Consider the following 21,269-nt stretch of genomic DNA (forward strand, 5'->3'; position numbering starts at 1 on the left):
ATTTGGTAACTAGAAGTGGTGGCAGCAGCATCCTTGCATCCTTCCTGGTTTTGACAGGAATCCTAACATTTCGTTAGTATGACGCTGCTTTTTTTTTTTTTTTTTTTTTTTTTTGAGACACAGTTTCATTCTGTCGCCCAGGCTGAAGCGCAGCGGCTTGATCTCAGCTCACTACAAACTCTGCCTCCCGGGTTCAAGCGATTCTTCTGCCTCAGCCTCCCCAGTAGCAGGATGACAGGCATAAGCCACCACGCCTGGCTAATTTTTGTGTTTTTAGTAGAGACGGGATTTCACCACGTTGGCCAGGCTGGTCTCAGGCTCCTGACCTCAAGTGATCCACTCACCTCAGCCTCCCAAAGTGCTGGGATTACAGGTGTGGGCCACCATGCCTGGCTGGCTGATGACTTTTGATAGATACCATTTACTTAGGCTATGAGGTTTTCCTCCGTTCCAAGTTCTATAGGTTTTTTTTCAAATCAATAGTAAGGGTTGAATTGTATGGATTGCTTTGTCTTCATCTATTGAGATGATCATATTGTTTTTCTCCTTTAATTTGTTACTGTAACTCAGTATTATATTTTTCTAGTAGTTAATCATCTTTTCATTCTTGGGGCAAACCCTACTTGGTTATGGCATTATCTTTTGTTGTTATTCAATACTGGGTTCGGTTTGCTAATATTGTGTTTAGAATTTCTGAATTTATGCCCATAGCAAGATTGGCTGGTAGTCTTGTCTCATGTCGTCCTTGTCTGCTTTAGTTTTTGTTTGTAAGATTACACTAGGCTCATGAAAAGGAGTTTGGAGATGTTCTTTCTCTTTCTCTTTTCTGAAAGAGTTAATAGGCTATTGGAATTATCTGTTCCCTGAAGTGTAGTCGATTTTGTAAAGTCGTCTGGCCTGGTGGTGTGTGTGTGGTTTTTCTTGGGGGTGGGGGGTGGGCGGTGGTGAACAGACTTTCCTTCTTTTTTCTTTTTTATTTTTTGAGACGGAGTTTTCACTCTGTCGCCCAGGCTGGAGTGCAGTGGCCGGATCTCAGCTCACTGCAAGCTCCGCCTCCTGGGTTCACGCCATTCTCCTGCCTCAGCCTCCCGAGTAGCTGGGACTACAGGCACCGCCACCTCACCCGGCTAGTTTTTTGTACTTTTTAGTAGAGACGGGGTTTCACCGTGTTAGCCAGGATGGTCTCGATCTCCTGACCTCGTGATCCGCCCGTCTCGGCCTCCCAAAGTGCTGGGATTACAGGCTTGAGCCACTGCGCCCGGCCTTTTTTATTTTTTTTGAGACAGAGTCTCACTCTGTCACCCAGGCTGGAGTGACGTTAATTTTTTGTATTTTTGGTAGAGACAAGGGTTCACGATGTTGCTCAGGCTGGTCTCGAACCCCTGAACTCAAGTGATCTACCCACCTCTGCCTCCCAAAGTGCTGGGATTACAGGCTTGAGCCACCATACCTGGCCCTCTCTTTTTTTTTTTTTGAAACAGGGTCTCGCTCTGTTGCCCAGGTTGGAGTTCAGTGGTGCAGTCGTGGTTCACTGCAGCCTCAACCTCCTGGGCTCAAGTGATCTTCCCACCTCAGCCTTCGAGTAGCTGGGACTACAGTTGCATGCCACCATGCCTGGCTTGTTTTTAAAATCTGTATATAGAGGGGGGTCTCACTATGTTGCCCAGGCTGGTCTTGAACTCCTGGCTTCAAGTGATTCTCCTGCTTTGGCCTCCCGAAGTGCTGAGATTCCTGGCCCTAAGGCTTGTAATTAGCTATTCCACTTTAACTTAACGATTATACATCCCAAATTTTCTGTTTGTTCTTGACTAAGATTTGGTAAGATATTTTTCTAGGACAGCGTTCATCTTGTGGAGGGTTTCAAAATTATTGCCATAGGTTTATAGTTGATTTGAAGTATTTTATTTTGAAAATCTCTGCAGCATTCATAGTTATGTTCTCCCTGTTGGTCCTCAGGTTAGTTATTTGTGCTGTCTCTCTTTTTCGTGATCAGTCTTATCAGTGGTTTGTCAACTTTATTAGTCATTTCTTAGAACTAACTTTTGGTTTTGTTAATATTTTCTATTGTATATCTATTTTCTATTTTATTACTTCTGCTTTTGCCTTTATGATGTCTTTCCTTTGGACTTATTCTGTTCTTCTTTTTGAACCTCTTAAGTGAAGTGGTCCTGTTAGCCATAGAAGGATGACTGGCCTGTGACTCAGCCTGCAGGCCTGGCACTGCGGGCTCTGTGACTCCCTTGCCTTCCGTTCCCTCTGAGGGCTCAGGGAGGGAGGTTGGTGCCTAGCCCAGATGTCTCAGAAGGAAAGGGGATTAGGGTTTCTCGAGGAAAGGAGGGCAAGGCAGGTCTGTCGAGGCAGTTGGAAACGTGGGAGTAACAGCCAGGTCGTCTTCCCAGCGGCCGGTTCCCACAGTTTTCCCAGAGCCAGGCTTGAGGTCACTTAATCCTTAGGGTCATGGGAGCAGGAAGCGCTGAGGTGCTAGGGGCCAGCTGATGGGTTAGGCAGCCTGGTTCCCCAGGGAGGGAACCCACACAGACCTGCAGGGGCATGGGAGGGAGGGCGCAGGGGAGGAGAGCGCTCCCATCCACCCACCCGCTGCGCTCCAGCTCCCTCTCCTCCAGCCCCTCCAGAAGGGAATTCTGGCAGAACCACTTCTGGACCTGTCCCCTCTGCACCCCTCATTCCTGTGCCCTCAGTTAACCTCCCTGACTCTGACCTGGGCTTGGGTCTGTCTTGGGGCCTGGCTGCTGTCCTGGGAAGGGAAGGGGAGCAGATCAGAACTCAGCCTGTGGCTCCAGGCCACTGGCTCTGGCTGGGCCTCATGTTCTCCCGGAAGGAGCGCCTCCCCTGCCCTCCACAGGGTGTGCTTTTGCTCCAAAGGCTCTGCCCTGGACGGAGCGTCCTTCTTGCCTGGGCATCTTCAGACCTTCGTCTGGGACCCTGGTGGCCATGTGGCTCACCCTGAGGAAGGCGAGTGAGGGGACCCGGGGCACAGGGTAGTTGACAGGTTGCTGAGTAGTGAGGAGTCCTGGCAGGAAGCAGCCCTGAGTCCCTGAGGGGCAGAGCTAAGAAGCCAAAGCCAGCACCCCCAGAGCTGCTGTCCATGAGTGACCTGAGAGCAGTGGCACTAGGAGGGCCTCACCTCCAGCCTGCTGCCCCTGCTCTAAGCCACGGCCTGTCACATGCCTTCCTTGCAGGTGTCTCCATGAGGACACCATGGGGCGGCTGGCAAGTTCATTTCAGCCTGGAGTCAGCACATGGGATTGACGGTGACTCCCAGAAAGCAATGATCAGTTGGCCGCATCTGTCAGAGCTGGGGTGGGAGGAGGCGTGCCAAGGGCCACAGCCATGTAGTGTCAGCCCCTTGAAGGAGAAATCAATCTCTGTTCAATTCTGTGGGGTTCACGCTGAGATGTGAAAGGCTGTTAGCCCCTGGACTCCCTGGGACTGCTGGGCAATAGGCCATGGAGTCCATTCCATTATTTAAGAATGGCAAGCCTAGGCCGAGGTGGGTGGATCCCTTGAGGCCAGGAGTTCGAGACCAGCCTGGGCAACATAGTGAGACTCTGTCTCTACAAAAACATACAAAAATTAGCCAGGCATAGTGGCGCACGCCTGTAGTCTCAGTTTACTCAGGAGGCAGAGGTGACAGGATCCCTTGAGCCCAGGAGTTCAAGACTAACCTGGGCAATATAGAGAGATATCCCATCTTTATTTTTAAATTTTATTTCATTTTTTGAGACAGAGTCTCGCTCTGTCGCCCAGGCTGGAGTGCAGTGTCATGATTTCAGTTCACTGCAACCTTCGCCTCCCAGATTCAAGCGATTCTCGTGCCTCAGCCTCCTGAGTAGCTGTGATTATCGGCTCACGCCACCACGCCTGGCTAATTTTTGTATTTTTAGTAGAGACGGGGTTTCACCATGTTGGCCAGGCTGGAGAGAGACCCCCATCTCTACAAAAATAATAATAATAGTAACGTAAAAATCAGCAGGGCATGGTGGCATGCACCTGTCGTCTGGGCTACTTGGGAGGCTGAGGTGGCGGGGTCCTTTCAGCCCAGGAGTTGCAGGCTGCAGTGAGTTGTGATCATACCAGTGCACTCCAGCCTGGGCGACAGACCAAGGTCCCTTCTTTGAAACATAAATACAGGAAAAATTTAAAAATGGCAAACCTGAGCCCTTTTGGTTTGAGTCGACAGAGGAGGAGGTGGACAGCAGGCTGCCTGCAGGCTGCCTTGACCTGGAGTGTGCTGCTCCCCCCATCCACGCGCAGGGTCACACAAGCACGTGCTTGCTCTGGGCAGCAGCTGCCTCGGCTCAGGCCAGCTTGACTTCACTGTTGCTGGTGTGTGCTTTCTGTGGTCTACTTTGGTGGCCTGGTCTTCCTGCAGTGGCAGCTGCCCACATGGCCTTAGCTCTGTCCCACCCCCGGCCTCATCCTTGCCCGGCTGGAGGGCCTGACTGCCCACTCTCAAGCACTTCCTCTCCTGGCCTGTGACTGTGGTGACTGTCTGCCCTGGATTTGCTAGAAGACCAATTTTGCTTTCCTCAGTAAAGATGTTTTGAAATTCATGTTGACACTTTCATAAGATTTTTTCATGTAAGTAAATGCGTATATCAGGAAACCATTTTTTGACAAATTGTCTTGGTTTCTGCCTCATAAATATCTGGTCATTTGACCTGAAGTGATGGTCTCTGAACTGTTCACCTCAGACCGGACCTTGACCTTGTTGAATTCTCCTCCTTGGAGAGGCCTTCCTTGAATATTCACCCTAAAACAGGCTCTCCCCATCAGCCCAGTTGGGTCACCATCCTCTGTGTGAAGGCAGCTGTTCCATTTCTTGTTGATGGCATCTGCCAGTGTGAACCTTCCCTGTCCCCTTCACTGCATAGCCCCCAGCACCTAGAACAGTGCTCAGCAGGTGGTCACAAACTTACCGTTCAGTCCAGCCTGATTTCCAGCTCGAGCTCTGGGCCACTGCTCTCAGCCAGAAACCAGTACATCCTGGGACCCCTTCCTAGGAGTACTCTAAGTCAGTGACTGATGAGTCTGACATTCTCCCATCTGCAGAGGGTCATTATGGAGGGAGATGCACGGACCGTAGCTCTCCATCCCTATGGCAGATGGGCACAGAGGGGCCTGGACCACCAGACGGGCTCTGTCAGAACAGGATGGTCTTCCTCTCGCTGGAGGGACAAGTATTCATCCTAGATGACCTGAGGGGCCTGAGATTTGGAGAACGGTGCCATAGGCCTGCATCCGGCACAGATAGCAGCAGGGCCGTCTTGGCCCTTGGCTCTCTCCCAGGCCTGGGCTGAGCTGGTTCCCCGCAGAGTGCTCTCAAGGGGTCAGTCCTCAGCTTCGCAGGTCAGAGATTTCCCAGGATGGGACAGGTCATAGCTGGCTTCCAGCTTATTCTGGAATTTCCCATTTCCCGGGAAGAGGGTGAGGTCAAGCTTCCTTTCCCTTTAGCTGGGAACGACAGGAGCCAGCCTGGGGAAGGTCCTGAAGCTGTTGGGATTTCTAGGTGTTCAGAACTCTGGTCACCAGGAGAGCTGGGTGCCCTCGGGTGTCCCGGGGGAGCCAATGGCTCTACTCTGACGACTCAGTGTTGCTGGAAGGCTCTCTCCTCTCTCCCCGACCAGGAGAACCACCTCATCTCAAGTCCCATGGAGCTGAGCTGAGCATTGCACCTGGCTGTGAACACCTGGCTGGGCCCCTGCCCCTCTCCCAGTCCTCATTCCAGCCTTCCCTGCTTCCTCACAGCCACTTGGTTACTGTCATGTCCGTATCCTTCCCAGAACCTTGGCATCCCTCTGGCTCCCCGTGGGGGACCTGGCACACGGTGGGGTTCAGCAGATGTGCTGAATTGCTCTCTGCGGCTTTGTGCACTGTCCCCAACAATCTTCCTCCAGTCCCTTCCTGGGCCCCATTGCTCCTGCATTTCAGGAAGACTGGACCCAGGGTCTGGACAAACCAGACCCTGCCACTGAAGTCAGGCTTTGGGAGCTGATGTCCGGCATGGCCAGTGGGATGGCCTCCCCCGCACCCTGATAAACCCTCACTCTTCATTGCAGAGAGCAAAGCAGGCCAGAGGTGGTCCTGGGTGGACTGACTGCCGTGGGGCCTCCTCCCTCCAAAGCTGCCTTTGGTCTCCACTGTAGCCTGCTTTCTGGACTGGCTGGAAGCTGTGTGTGTGTGTGTGGTCAGGGAGGGGGAGTGAGGGCGTGTATGCTTGTGTTAGCGGGGTCAGGCCCACACACACGGTGGTCAGTTTCCTAGCCCTGTCCCCAGCTCTGCCAGTGCCCACCCATCGGAAGACTTACCTTATCTTCCCACACCCAAGTCTCCTTTATTGAAGACAGGGGCTCCTAACCATGGGACCTGAATGCATTATCCTGGGGTAAAGGAATAGTGCTGCTGTGGCCAGGGGAGAGCAGCCTGAGAGGCTGAGGGCACCAGTGTCCTTCTCAAATCCTCACCGAAGAGATGCTCTGATTGAAGGCGGACCCTCCCTGCTGGGACAGCGAAAGAAGCTGCACCGACACAGTTTGCTCAAGTGACATCTTTCAATATAATCTCTAAAACTCTATGAATTGAACAGATAAAATACCTCTGGGCTATTTTGTTACAAAATATTTGCCATTTGGATTAGTTGCTGGGTGCAGCCACCCTGCCTTTCCCTAGAGAGCTTTCTCTCTCATGGGTGACGGGTGTGCGGGGAGAGGGTACAGCAGGAGGTATGTACAGCAGACACAGGGACGGACAGACAGATAGTCATCAGGGAAGCCTAGTGGGTACAAAGAGACTCCTGGCGGGCCGTGGGGACCAGTGGCATAGGGGCTCGAAGACGCAGGGCTCATCAGTGTGTGCTGGATCAAGACACCTGTGGAGACGGGCAGGCAGGCAGGCTTCCAGGACAAGCTGCCGGCAGGGCTTGCCAGAGATCTAGGAGTGGGATTTCCCCAAAAGTGGGTGGAAAACTAGTTTCATCTCCCATTCCAGACTCCGGAGTTGGGGCCAAATGGATCAAATCAGGAGAGGGACCCAGATCTCCCAAAGGTCTGGGGTGGACAGAGTGGGGCCATCTTTGGGTGATTGAGTCTGGGGCTCAGTCAGCACTCGACTGTCCCCACAACCTTGGGAGAGCAGGAAGGCCTAAGAGCGCCCCCCACTGGTCCTCTGCGGGGCTGGAGGCCCTGCCCTGTCTGCTGCCCTCGGGAGGGAGCAGGCGGCTTTTCCCAGGTCCCCGAGGTCTAGGCTCTGGGGACGGCGAGGAGGCCCAACCTTGGCCTGGGGACTGAGCAGAGAAGGGTTGCAGATGTTGGGCACTCGCTTCCCCTGACAGTGAGGAGGGCAGCTGTGTCCTGCCCCAGGCCCTCAGGGGCTGAGTGCCCCTCCCAGCTCCGGACTGGCTCCATGGGATGCTTTCTGCAGACTCCCTGTGCTGCCAGTGGGGCCCAGGGTAGCCTCTGCACCGACCCAAGGGGTGGACCTCTGCCCTGGGGCAGGGACCCCGAGGTGCCTGAGAGTCCAGGTTCTCAGATGGAGGTCCACATGCGCACCAGCCCTAAGACTTTTGCTGGTTCCAATTTGGAAGATCTGGGCTTCAGCTGAGGTGGGAGGGAGGGCCTGGGGTTGCTGTGCCCCTCAACAGGGGAGAGGGTACTTTGTAAGCTTGAAGAGCTATGTGAGCAGGGGGCAGGGTCCTGCCTGTCATGCCAGGGCTGTCTGGGACAGTGTCCCCGGCCCCCACCTCTAGGTATATTTAGTTCATAGTTCCTATTCCCCCATACCTAGCACTCCTGCCTCTTAGTCATCGTTTTCATTCTATTTTCAGCTTCCCTCATTTTAAGATTCCTCCACTCCCATCCCCACAACTCCACCTCCTCCCAAGTCCCTGACACCTTCTGTCCAGGCCTTCACTTTAAGGGCGATCCCTGCCTTGGCTAAGGGCATCAGAGGTGTCTGAATTTGTGCACCCCATCTGTTGTCTGCTCCACTCTGAAATGCAATGACTGGAGCATCTCTGTTACAGAAAACAGAGGAGGGCCAGGGCAGCAAGGACACGGAGGGCAGACGGGCTGGCAGCCACAGGGGAGAGGGCAAATTGGCTGCAAGTTACGGAAACTGGGCCGACAAAGACAGGGCCAGAAATAGACTCACTGGGTGATATCACAGTGACGTCTGAGTGACCACACACACACATACGCACACACACAAAATGAAACTAGGTCATCTGGAACCTCTGAGAGCCGGGAATGATCTTTGCTTCCTACCTGGCCTGGCTACTGCAGGTGGGGCAGGGCAGGGGAAGGGTGGGGAGATTCAAGTCCATGTCACACTTGACTCATGTTCACTTCCTCTCCCAGGAGGCCTTAACCACAGGCTCCAAGTGTGGGGGGGACCTGCACACAGGACAGCAATGAGCTGCTGGCACAGAACTGGAGCCTGGCCAGGCTTGGGACAGACACGTCCTGATAGGGCCTGACTCGGCAGGTCATGGTACGGCTCCTGTTGTCTCTGGGGTGGCTGCCTCTCATCTGGCTGGGGAGGGGCCCTTCCCCAGGCTTGAGCTCGTGGGGCCACCTAAGGCTGGCTATCCCATCTTGCTGGGCCCTGGGAGGTCAGTGAGCTGTGCTTGGGCCTCCTTTGCAATTTTGAGGGTCCAGGGACTCTTGGGCACCCCTGCTGGAAGGGGAGGTCTAGAACCTTCTAGGAGGGGGAAATATTTAAAGGCTGAGGGATGCAGGGGAAATGCATAGCTCTCTGGAGCCCGTTTTTCTTACTTAGCTCTGCACCCAAGTCCCTCCTGGAGGCCACAGACTCAGGAGGGAGCCCTGCCTCGGGCCGAGCCCCATCTCTGCTGGGCAGATCACTGCCCCGTCTCCACTTCTGCTTGCACAACGGAAGGAATGGCCTGGTTCTCATGCATGTTTATGTGCACATGCCTGTGCGCACACGACATTGGCTAGGTATTAGCTGGGGCTGGGGAACTAAGAAACTCTTTAAAAAGGTGCATTTTGCAGATCCATGACCTCACAATCCCATGGCCCTGTTGAACTGACCCGCAGAGAGCTAAAGTGCTCTTCTTCCCGCCTCCCTTTCTCCAAGCTTTTCTGGAGTCTGGGCAGCTCCTGAGGAAGCAGAGGCCCTGGGAGGAGGGGGAAGGACATGGTCAGGACAGCCAACGTCCCTGGGGACCAAGGAGTAGCTTCCTGAGAATGCCAGGCTTGGGGGTGGGGGCAGCAGAAAAAGCCCCCCTCCTCACTTCTCCCACCTGTCCCTCCAGGGAGTGGGACCAACCCTCCTCCCCTCAGCACAGCCACAGAGGCACTAGTTCTGGGCTGCCAGCCAGCCGCCTTCTGTCTAGTGCTCCACTGCCGGCCGGCCCAGCCTCACGCTGCTGCCCCATGGCCCGAGGCCCCCAGGCACTAGCAGACTCCAAGCCTGCAAGCTAGTTAGACCCTCAGCTCCAGTTTTCTTCAGTCCATGGTCCAGTGGGGGAAAGTGGTGGCAGGGAAAGAGGCTGTGTAGGGCCCCAGGAGAGTGAGGTGTGTCTCAGAACTGGAGTCGGGGTGCAGCTGAGAAAGGGAAGGATGGTTGGATGAGGCAAACCCAGGTGCCAGGATTGGGATTCTCTTCCCAAAATGATGGTGATCAGTGACCAGGAACGCATCGTGCCAGGGTGTGGGGAGCAGCGGAGGGGCAGCCCAGGCCCCCCAGTGGCCAGCCCTCCCGGGGCAGCAGGGGAGTGCGGCAGAGTCTACACCAGGCTCCTTGAGCCACTGGAGTAGCGGCGCCGGTGCAGCAGGGAGGCTGGTGGACAGAACTGGTGAGGGTGGTTGTAGGGGGGTGGGGGCGGGGGCAGCGGAGGCTGGTGGATGACCTTGACCGGAGAGCCGGGGCCGCCCAGGGGCGTGGAGCCGCAGGAGTCAGAGGAGGACGAGGTGTAGCAGGAGAGAGCCTGGCTCAGCAGTGGCTCCATGCGGGCCAGGCAGGGCTTGTCCAGGACAATGACCTTGACAATTTGCTGGCACTGCACCAGGGTGCCCGGGGGTGTGGGTGGCGGCGGCGGCAGCGGCGGGGGCTGCTGTCTCAGGGGGCTAGGCGGCAGGTCTGGTGGCGGCACCGGCGCTCCCCTCTCGGCCCCCAGCCCGGAGTTGTGCTGGGACGTTTGAAGCCTGTTGTGAATTGACACCTAGTTTAGAAACAGCCAGAGAAGCATGAAATGTTACAAGACTAATTCCCAGCTGCGAGGACAGGCTGCCCTGAGCCTCCCCCGGCCTCCCTCCCACTCTCAGCCCGCCCTGTGACCCTCTCTCCATCTCTACCCGCAAGAAGACTGGGCTCTGACCCTGGCTTTTGCCCAGGACGGAGAGAGGAGTCGAGAGGCTGGCATGTCCTGCCACTGACTGTGAGCGGCGTTGCTCTGTGGGCTCAGTCTCTCCATCTGTAGGATGGGCTCTGCATTCCTCTGCCGCCTGAGTTCACAGAGCTGCTGGGTGTCCCCAGGCCATGGGAAAACTCCTCAACTCCTTTTCCACCACACGCTGAGCTTGAAAGCAGGGGCCACAGTCTTTGCTCCTCCCCACCTCCCAGGAGTGTGTTGAGGCAAAGGAGGGCAGACCCAGGGACAGAGCCAAGCATTTCTGAGCCTTTCATGTCTCTCTGTTCCCTCCATCCTTGTTGTAGAGGAAGAATCACTGGTACCCTTGACATCATAGAGGCTTAAACCCCAGAATGCCAGAGGGTGACCTGGACCTACCTGTCCTCCCAGACTCCCAAGGCCATGACCCTGCATTCAAGAGCAACCCAAACAGCCGGGGCCGAGTCAGCTCCCCAGCTGTCACTCTGGCCCAAGCTGGGTCCTGGTGAACTTGCCTGGCTGCAGGAGCGGGTCCCCCGAGACGGCTCTAACCTTGATCCCCAAGGCGGGGCATGAGCCTCCTCCCTCAGACATGGAGGTCACTAGCCTGACCTCCCCTTGCTAAGCAGCGGGAGGTGGAGGAGATGGCTGGAAGGGAGGCTAGAGGATTCTGGAAGGAGAAGGATTTAACTCCGCACATCGTTCCACCCCCAAGCTCCCCTGCCCATGGCTATGACACCACACCATCCCCTCCAAACACCTGGGTCCTCTGGGGGAGGCTGAGACCCTCCTCCTCTCTGAGGATCTTCCCATTGGGCTGCCTCAGGCAACACCACCTGGGGCTGGTGCTCGGAGCACCGAGGGGGAAACGGAAGCTGCAGGAGAGGTACCTCATCCCAGGCCTAGACCCAGCTGGCCCAGCCCAAAACTACCCCGGAACCCTACACCAGCATGTCCTCATCCTGTTTTTTGGCTGCAGGTGCAGTTCAGGGACACCCATTCCTGGACCTGTGTACTCCCAGGGGGCAACTTCCCTCCTGAGGCTCCCCCGGCCTTTGTCTGCCCCCTCAATATTCATGAGCCCTACTGCCACAGTCGGCATGTGGCAGGCTTTATTTTTCCTTCTCAGCCTCCAACATCAGCACATTTTCCAGGCCTGAGGTCCTCCCCCTAAACAAACCAAGGTTCCCAGAGCCCCTCACTGTCCTTCCAAGACACGGCAGGCAGAGAGCACGGCTGGGGCCCACCTGCCTCTGGGGATCCCTCCAGGGTCCTCACTCAGGCAGAAGCCACTGGAGGGCACCCGCTCCTCTCCCCTCCTGCTTGTATTCTGAATTCCTCCCCAGGAGACACGGGGCCTGAGACAGCCAGGACAGGCTTGTGCTCATCTGCCTCCCTCCACCTGGACTTGGCAGCAGCCCTCCCCAGGCGAATGTCTGGCTGTCCCAGTCCACATCCCCTGAGCAGTCCTTCTCCCTGAGGATCCCCATGCAGCGCCTGCTCTGGGCCACAGCCTGTGCCTCCCATTTACCTCCCCTGCTCTGGTCCCTCCACTGCACCCCCGGCCCCACCTCAGTCTGGATACTTTCTCTTTAGTGGTCAGTAAGTGTAAAGCAGGAAGTGACAGCAAAATGTCCTCTCATCTGACCCCCTTCTCACCTCCCTGCTCATGAAAGAAAGAATGAGGGGAGGAGGAGACAGAGGATGGAACATGGGCAGCAGGTCAGAACAGCTCAGAGAAGATGGAGAAGCACCTGCCAGAGGGGCTTGGCCAGCAACGGCAGAGAGAGGGCAGAGGAGAGAGAGCTTGGGGTCCAGCTGAGGCCATGGGAGGCGAGGCTGCCCTCTGCGCAGGAGAGCACAGGCTGGTGGGGCCCTGGAGCTAGCTGAGGGTGGCAGCCTTGCAGATAGCCATATGCCATCAGGCAGGGCAGGAGGGAGGAGAGCGTGGGGTTGGTTGTCCTCCCTGGGTAGCTCAGGCTAGGGCAGGGCAGGGCTGGCAGAACAGAACAGAGGGCTGGGTACAGGTGTGTTTATCTGCAAGGCTCAAGAACGGGCAGCTGCGGAGGATGGGGAGTGGAGGGGGCGGGGAATAGAATACCCACCCTGGGGGCTTGTCAGCTGCTGGGGCAGGAAGCTCCTCCTTGTAAAGGTGCCTCCTCCAGACACGGGTGTGTGGGGGGTGGGGGGCCGTGGGAGAGAGAGAAGACACTGAGCTCCCCTGGGGTGTCCTGCTTCTTCCCAGGGCTTAGTCAGACTGGTGGGTAGGGCACTTTAATAAGATACCTAATGGGGCTCCCTCCAGCTCGAAGTAGGGGCTGGGAAGGGAGGTGTCTGTATGAGCAGCTGGTGGCTCCGGGAGGTCTGGCAGGAAAGGAGTGGAGCTGGGACTCACTGGGGTGCAAGAGGACCCAGTGGGAGAGGGCTGGGGCTCATGAAGCTTGTAGGGGCACCTGCACGCTCCTCCCATAGGTGGCACTGTGGGAGTTTGGCAGGGACAAGCTGCTGCTGGGTCTTCTGCAGTCCTCGCTATGTGACGTGGAGATGGGCAGCCTCCCCTCCACCACAGTCTTCAGGCTTATTGCTCTTACCCCAGGAAAGCCCCCAAGACAGCCCCACCCTACTCTATCTCATTTTCTTTTGCACACATCCCTACGCCATGGCCAGCTTTCCAGATGGACCAGCTGTTCCAGGGAGGAGTTCCCCCTCCCTCCGGCCCCCAAGTCTCAATTCTCCAACCTGGCCCCAGGTGTCCAAGAGGGCAGGGTCTGCCCCAGAAGTGATCCTTTGGGGCCTGGCCTAAGGGGTGACTCTCCGGCGGAGCCCAGGCTCCCCGCTATGGAGGGTGGGAGGACTTGGGGAAGGGGATGTGAGGTTCTCTGATACAGCAAGTACTGGGGGAGCAGTGAGCACTTCCTGGGGAGGTGGATTTGGGGGCACACAGGAAGGATGGCCCTAGCGTGTCGTGAGCTCCGTCTCCAGTGTGTTAATCTGGGAGCTCGGCCTCGGAGGGCAGCAGGCTGGGGAAAGGGGAGAAAGAGCTCGCGGCTTAATTAGGCGCTGGAACAGTGGCATTACCCATGCTAGCAGTAACTTTTAATTGTATCTCTTGAAATTGGTAAAATGGTGAGTCGGGCTGGGGAGGCATTGATTAATACCTGAGAAGAGAAACAACAGAGACGGTGAGAAGAAGGACAAGGGGGCAGGGAGTCACTCACCTGGGCAACCAGGGCTCCACTTACCTCCACCATGCTCTCCGCCGGCTTCTCCCTGAGCGCGGCCTCCCTTTTGGCTTTGAATGCAAAGAGCACAGGGCTCGTTCTCTACTGGCTGAGAATGAGCTACCTGCCCTCCCCTGCGCCCCTCAAGCATCTCTGCAGCTAAGACGCGGGGTCACACTGCCCCTCACTGGAGCGGAGGTTGGGAGTCCCACTCTGCCACTTAGGAGCTGTGTGACCTGGGCGAGATGCTACATCTCTCTGGGCTGCCACAGACTAGAAGATCTCTGGCGCTCTTTCTCAAGTTGGCATTGTGGAATCTGATTTACCCCCAGTCAAAGCCTTCCCAGGACGAACTGCGAAAGCTGGCTTGGAGGAGGCCTGGGTTGTGGGCGCCACGTTCATCAGCCTCCATGGATCACAGGCTCCTGGAGTGTGAGCCACACTTCTTTGCTCCCAGCCCTGCAGACTGGCTGAGGGGGGAGGACCGAATGGGCTGAGGCCTGCACAGCACTCACCGCAGTGCCTGGCACAGTAACAGCCGATAATGGCTCTGTAATTACTCTGAGGGCCTTCTGGCTGGCCTGGCACAGCAGCAGGGACCCTGCGGACCTCCATGGATAGCTCATTGGCTCTTACTGGCTGAGTCACTCCCGGCTTCCACCCCTCCCCCCACAGGAGCCCCTCTCATTTCCCAACCCCTGGGGGTGCCAGTTTCCCCTGCTGTGTGCAGTCCTCTGCTTTCTGCAGCAGTAGAGGGAGCTGCACCATTGTCTGGGAATGAGACAGACCCAGCTGTGGAAGGGACTAAGGGACATGTCCCTGGGGACAGGCATCTGGGCCTAACCAGGGCGGGCAGCTTCCAAAAGAGAGGCAGGAAGGAATGGCAGGGAATAATACGCAGCTGAGGGCTAGCTCTGGGGTTTCACAGCTGAGAAAACAAGCGGCGACCCGTGCCCTATGACCTTATAGAAATGAAGAGGCCAGCTGAAATCAGGCAGCGTGGAGAAGTATGGACGCACCATGGCAGGTCAAACCCACATAGGGAAGATTCCATCACAGTGAGAATCTCTACGTAGCGAAAAGAGCCCCATATCCTGCTTGGAAAGCGAATCTCATGTCCTCACTGCCATAACCAGTCCCTGTGCTGCTGCCTGTTTCAAGTCAGGAGTCAGGGCCAACTGTGGCGGGTCATGGGCCGCATGGAGCCCACTGGAGTTTCTCAGCTCAAGCTGGCGTCTCACTATGATCCTGGCTTTCCAGTGCTCTGCACGGGGCAGCAGCCATTCGAGAAGTGTTTGTTGAGTGTGAGAGTAAGTGACTGAGTTAACTAATTGGTGGACAGGTGTGGATGGCTTGCTGGGATTTCACTGGAATGAGACTGAATTCTCATGCATCTCTCCTCGTTCTCTTTATTTGGGGCTGGTGGAGGGGAGGTGGTGGCAACTATTCCTGATCCCCTGCAGGTGGGGGTAAGGTTGGGGTAGGAGGTGGAAGGTAGGGGCCCTTGGGGGCGGAGGACGCAGGTCGAGGGAACCTGGCCGAAGGAGGTACCACCTCTGGAGCCAACTTGACTTGGCTGGAGTGAGCAATTCCATTGGAGAAACCGCTAGAGAAGTGCAGTTTGAGGGTCTCTCTGGATCTGGGGTTGGCTGACCTGAGCCAGGGATTAGGGAGTGCTTTTGCCTCATTAGTGAAGGGACTGTACAGAGATGAGCAAGATCTAGATCCTTCTGGCCACCCTGCCCCTTACACTGCCTGGTGGGAGAGTGATCCTCATGGGGTTTCTCTTGACCTCGCCTCGTCAACACAGCCTGGCTGCAGGAGGGAAGGCCTCCCTGCTGGGGCCGGGATGCCCGGACTCTTGCCTGACTCCTCCAGGGCAGACAGTGACATCTCACAGACTCCAGAACTCTGGTGCAGTTTGCAAAATGGACAGACACATTTCTCTCTTGCCTTCCTCCTTACTCCCACCACTTAAGCCCATGAGATGAAAGCAAGCAAGCCTGGCACTCCTCAGCAGAAACATGCCATGGGAACGGGCAACTCTCCCTGCAGATTGCCCAGGACCCACACCCAGGCTCCCTGAGTGGCCTCCCTGGGGGCTGGCGCCCTGGGCAGAGCCGAGGCTCACCTGTCGGCGATCCTTGCTTTGACGGTGGGTCCCCCTGGGCTCCGCTGGGCTTGAAGGAGAGTGTCTTTGTTCCCTGCTGCTTCTCCAGCTCCCCTAAGGAATAGAGAGGCCTGTGAGCAAGAGAAACCATAACCTCAACCACACAGAAGTAAGGGAGGAAATGAGGGGCAGGCAGGAAGGGGAGGAAGAAGCCGAGAGGTCCCAGCACATGCTGTGAAACAACGGACCTCGGGTCTGGCCCCACCACGGAGTAGCAAGTAAAACACCCCCTCGGAACCACGGTCTCCTCAGCTGCACATGGGGATGATCCTATCTGCTTGAACATCAGAGAGGCACAGAAGAGGCTGATATGAGGGAGGTGAACTGCCTGGGTTTGAATCCTGGTTCTGACACTCCCTGGCTGTATGGCTTTAGGCAAGTTATCCAACCTCTCCATGCCTCACTTGAGAGGACAGCTGTGCCCGCTTCAAGGTGTCATTAAGAGGACTGCGTGGGGGAATACACATAAAGCACTGAGGACAAGGCCTGGCTAGTGACCCGTACTCCGTAAGTATTAAGGTGCGTGTGAAAGTAACGGCAAAACCGCAATGACTTTTGCTCCAACCTGTATCAGTTTTGTTACATTGTGTGAGAAGCACTTGGCACAGCAGAGCTTGCTGACAGGGGTGACACCTCACCTCTCCACGCGGCACCTGGGAGGATGGAGCCTGCCTGGCCGGCTGAGCCTCCACAAGGTGTTCAAAGCTCTCCCAAGGAGAAAAGTCCGTACCAAGGGTGTGGAAGTTGCAAGCCTGCGGGGCCAGGACATCTGTCTAGGTACTCAACTTTAATTCCTCCCACTGGATTGGAAACCTGTTCTTTCTTGCTCTTCTCTCAATGGAGCTACAGAACTGCCGGCTGCCATCCTTGGAGATTTGACATGATTATTAAATCACTCCTCCTGCTTCTCTTTTCCAGGAGACATAACTCAAGTTCCTTTTATTAAAGCTACTCTCCTGGGCTCCATTTTCAGTCTCTCTGGTTGTCTGGAAACCAGGGACACTGAACTGTAGGCCCCCAAACCAGAACAATTTGTCCTGATTGCCTAAATCACACCATCGATCAATGCTAAATATTTTTACTGAACTGAGAGTTGTTTCTCTCCCCCAGAGGGGCTCTCTTGGCTTTGGAGAAATTAGCATCATAATTACAAGTGAAGAGTCCTGGGCCATTGGATGCAAACCTTGTTTTGTCACTGACTGCGAACTTGGACAACTTCCCTAAGTGCTTTTAGCCTGTTTCCTTATTGTAAAATGAGGAAAATAATGCCCACTATGGAAAGCTGTCGTGAGAATTAGTCCAGTGCCTGACATATAATAAGTCCTCAATAAATGGTAGCTGATACTGTTTTCCGTTTTCTTTTCTTTTTTGTAGAGACCAGGACTTGCTCTGTTGCCCAGGCTGTTCTTGAGCTTCTGGGCTCAAGCAATCCTCCCTCCTGAGCTTCCTTCCCAGAGTGCTAGGATTTCAGGTGTGAGCCACTGAGTCCAGCCCATTTTCTTTTCTTTTATTTTTCCTGGCTTCCTTTCCTCCCTGTCTCCCTGGCCTGCCCTTCCTCTTCCCTCAGCTGTTCCTTCCCTTTCTCTCCAGTGAAGACTAAGAGCCAGCATGAGCCTTTCTTCCTGCTCTTTTACCCTTGAGGCAGCAGGAGAGAATATTCATCTCCTGACAGGACAGATTCTGACACTGTCTGCTCCTCTGTGACTTTAGGAAGCGGGGTAAATGGTGCTCCTGCGCTGATGGGGGAAGGTGCCTCTCCCAGCAATGCTGGTGCCACTTGGTGTGCTACGGCCCCCCAGGGCAGTGCGGAGCCATCTGGGACAGTCAGACAATGAGAGAGGTGAAGCCATTTCAAGGTGCTTTCTTGAAAATGCTCCAGAACAACAGCAGAGGTGGCCTCTCTGGGGATCCAGTGCAGCCCTTGAAAAGAATCTGTTTCCGCGCTGAACTCAAATAAGCCAACAGATTGAAGGAAGGGAGTTTATATGCATCCCTCCCCACCAAGCAGTTACCTGCGTTCTAGAGCCCAGTCTGATGGATCTCATTTTCCATCAGATTGTTTCCTTAGAAAAAATAAACAGAACCTCTTCTCTCACTCCTGAGTGGAAGTATAGAATCAAACGTAAATGAAAATGACAGCTCCTCCACTTCTAACGTGCACGACCTGGACACACGGCTGCACTCCTCTGAGCCTCAGCTGGAGAGTGGGGTCAATGCACCTACCTTGCAGCGTCACTATGAGAATCCACAAAACAGAAATAAACTGCTTAGCGTGTAGTAGGAACCTCAAAAATGACGATTCAAAAGCACCAGCCTGTCACATTGATCCCCTGCTCAAAATCTCCCCCTGCCTTTCCTAGCGCCTAACGGGCAGATGTTAATTTAGAAACACTTTTTAACTAAGTGGCCGTATAGGCAGGCCTGAAGCCTATTTTCATTTTCTGTTTTAGTTTCTGAATCTGTTCTTATTTAATCCTCCCTTAAAGGCTATCTGGAACCTCTGTGACGCGTAATCAGTACAAGCTTGTAGGTGGGTACAGGTTGCGGCCCTTGCTGCTCCTCCCTTAACCCCAAAGCGGACAGTAAACCACCTGGACATACAAAGAGACCCACATATTCTCTAAAATGCCTGAATGGAATAATCTAGAATCTAAGCATTCCTTAGAGGAACAGAAACTACTGTAAGATGAGGGATAGTAAGAAAGCAGCCTAGGCTCTTCAAAAGGACAACGTTTTAAAGAAAATAAAGTGGAGGGATGATTCAAGATTAAAAGAGAGTGAAGAAATGAGGCCAACCAGATGCAATGCACAGACTTGGGCCACAGCGGGGGAGGTAACAGCAGACGGTTTGGTGGGAAGAAAAGCACCAGAGCCCCATGGGCCTGCCTGGCCAGCTCGCTTGGTCATCCCAGTAAAACACAGCAGAGCTCTCTGTTCCAAGAGGCCCACGTGCAGCCCCACATGCCTGCTGATCTGTGTACACATGTGTGCGCACTCTAGCAAGCCTCACTTTAATTGTGAAGAAACATGGAAACTGGTGCTCCCACCCGGGCTGTGGGAGTGTGGTGTGGTGGGGCCTGGAGATGGGGAGGGTCCGAAGTGGGGCCACGGCAGGGGTGTGCTGCTCCCTGGAGTCAGGCATGTCTGTCTCAAGCTACCCCTGTCCCTTGCTGAATGGGAACCCCCACCAGCTGCCTCGGGAAGCCTGCGTCCTTACACTCTATCCGAATCTGCTCCAGCTCTGTCACCTCAGCAATGGACTCCTTCAGGTCCTCCACGAACTTTTGCATCTCGTCCGAGCCCAGGGCACAGAAATGCAGCACCTGCTTCCTCTCAGAGCCCGAGAGCGGTGTCACCAGTGTGATGCCATGAGAGTAATCTGGAAAGCAGACCCCAGGCCCCCAGTGGGCTGTGAGCAGCAGCAGCCGAGGGCTGGAGCCAGCCAGACATGAGGAGGGCATGGGGTCTTTGGGGCACTCATGCCTCCATCCACTCTGCTGTCCAGCACTTCTCCCTCAACTCGCCCCAGCCATTTCATTCATCCATTCCTCTCAAAGACTTACATTGGCTGTCAAAGACTTACACTCGTTCTCAAAGAGGTGGAACTGCATGCCCAGCAGGCCAACTGACTTGCAGAAGGTGTACGTGGAGGAGCTCTTCTTCTTTGGGCAAAGTTTGAGAATCTGTTCAGGAGAGGCAGATAGACATGTGCTGATGAGCAGACAGTCATGGAAACATGGATGTACAAACACCCAGGGGGATGCATGATCACAGAAGTAAACACATGCAGTGATGAATGTGCACATACAGATACAGATATATATATATATGTACACACACTATACCAAAATGTGCCTCTTCTCTGCACAAAACCCTACAGTTGTTATTCCCTCTGCACTTACAAGCCAAGCCACGGAGCCTGAGCTGGCCTGTAAAACCCACCTGATGTGATCCTTGCCTTACTCTGGACTTTTGCCCAAGCCACGGTGTCCTCCCTTCTGTAGCTTGAGAAGGGCAAGCTCGGTTCCACTGTGGGCCCCACGCATACGCTGTTCCCATTCCACAGCTCTCCTGGCAGCTTTTTGCACGGCAGCGTTACTCTCATTACTTAAGTCTAAAATGCTACCTCCTTAGAGATGCCTTCCTGGACCACCCCCTTTAAAAAACAAACCATAGCAAACCCAAACCCGGCCCTTAACCCCAGTCACTCTCCGTACTATTACCTGGTTGCAGCCTTCATAGTGCCTTCCCCTAATCTGATATTATCTTGTTTGTCTGTTTCTTAATTATTTTCTATCTCCCTCCCCTACTAAAATGAAAGCTCATGTTAGTAAAGTCATCTGGTTGCTTAATAAACAAATTTCTATTCGGAACCTTCTGTGAGCTGAGCCCTGGAGATAAGGAGAACTCAGAACAGAGCCCTTGCCCTCAAGGTGCTTATGGAATGTGGAGTGTCACAGTGTCCATCAGGTGATGAAACAATAAAGCATAACTCATCAAAAAAAAACAAAACCAAGGTGCTAAGTGTTTTGAAGAAAATGAAATAGGGTAAGGAATCAAAAGTGATTTGAGACTTGAATGAAAAGAAGGAGACCAGGAAGGCAAGAGGAGAGTGCAAGGTCTGGAGGAGCTTCTCAAGAAGGAGCAGCAAGTACAAAGGCCTGGCCCACAGAAGGGAGGCGGCTCACAGGGCTGAGGAGAGGGCAGGGAGGCAGGTTAGGGGAAGGGGACACATGGCCTAATGTGTACTCCAGAGAGATCACGCTGCTGCTCTCAGGGGGTGAACCCTAGAGGTGGGGAGAGCCCTGTGGAGGCTGATGTGGTTCACTGAATGTACCAGGCGCGCGCTAAGACCGTAGTAGTGGAGGTGGTGAGAGGTCGTTCAGGCTTGTGATCATTTTAGAGGCAGCGCCAATGTGGCTCATGGATAGAGAGGGCCTATGCAAGGGAGAGACAAGCCCTGTTCCAGTTCTGCTCACCAGTTTTCCAGACCTACAATAATGCCTGGCACAGGGTCAACACTGATTAAATATTTGTTGAATACTTATTTTCAAAGAGCAAGGAACGAGTATCTGTCGGTACAGATGTACGCATGTCTGCATGCATGTGCACGCACACACACACACACACACACACACACACACACACACACAGATAAACCAGCCTAGCCTGGGCCCAGCGACAGAGCATGCTCCACCGAGGCCCTGTTCCTCCCAGGCCCTGGGGTGTGAGGCACAGCCCTGTGCGCTCCCTGCCCTGGGCTTCCTGTAACGTGGAGAGGCCAGTGGTCTGGGATCTAGTTTGTTAACAGTTTGTGCAACCACAAGCAGATCATCTGATGTCTCGATGTCACGACTTATTAAGTAGGAATTAGCATGTCAGGCCGGGCGCGGTGGCTCAAGCCTGTAATCCCAGCACTTTGGGAGGCCGAGACGGGCGGATCACGAGGTCAGGAGATCGAGACCATCCTGGCTAACACGGTGAAACCCCGTCTCTACTAAAAATA

The 21,269-nt window shown here is 54.7% G+C and overlaps 1 protein-coding gene across 10 annotated transcripts in view; it reads right to left on the minus strand.

The window, feature by feature from the left end:
* Positions 1–6,558: 6,558 nt before the first annotated feature.
* Positions 6,559–21,269, minus strand: part of IQSEC3 (IQ motif and Sec7 domain ArfGEF 3) — a 112,799-nt gene continuing 98,088 nt past the window's right edge. For 2 of the 10 annotated variants that reach the window (XM_033223348.1, XM_033223356.1), the window contains exons 10-14: positions 19,347–19,446; positions 18,981–19,142; positions 15,725–15,817; positions 13,615–13,664; positions 6,559–10,204 (exon numbers count right to left, since the gene is read on the minus strand). In XM_033223348.1, coding sequence (XP_033079239.1) covers positions 9,770–10,204; positions 13,615–13,664; positions 15,725–15,817; positions 18,981–19,142; positions 19,347–19,446 — 840 coding nt within the window. In that variant the 3' untranslated portion in view covers positions 6,559–9,769. Of the gene's footprint in view, positions 10,205–13,446; positions 13,531–13,614; positions 13,665–15,724; positions 15,818–18,980; positions 19,143–19,346; positions 19,447–21,269 lie in introns of those variants that run through there. The other 8 variants (XM_033223353.1, XR_004440118.1, XM_033223349.1 and 5 more) reach the window with 8 other exon arrangements.

This window comes from Trachypithecus francoisi, unplaced genomic scaffold (genome assembly GCF_009764315.1).
Source record: "Trachypithecus francoisi isolate TF-2019V2 unplaced genomic scaffold, Tfra_2.0 Lachesis_group11, whole genome shotgun sequence".
NCBI classification, from domain to species: domain Eukaryota; kingdom Metazoa; phylum Chordata; class Mammalia; order Primates; family Cercopithecidae; genus Trachypithecus; species Trachypithecus francoisi.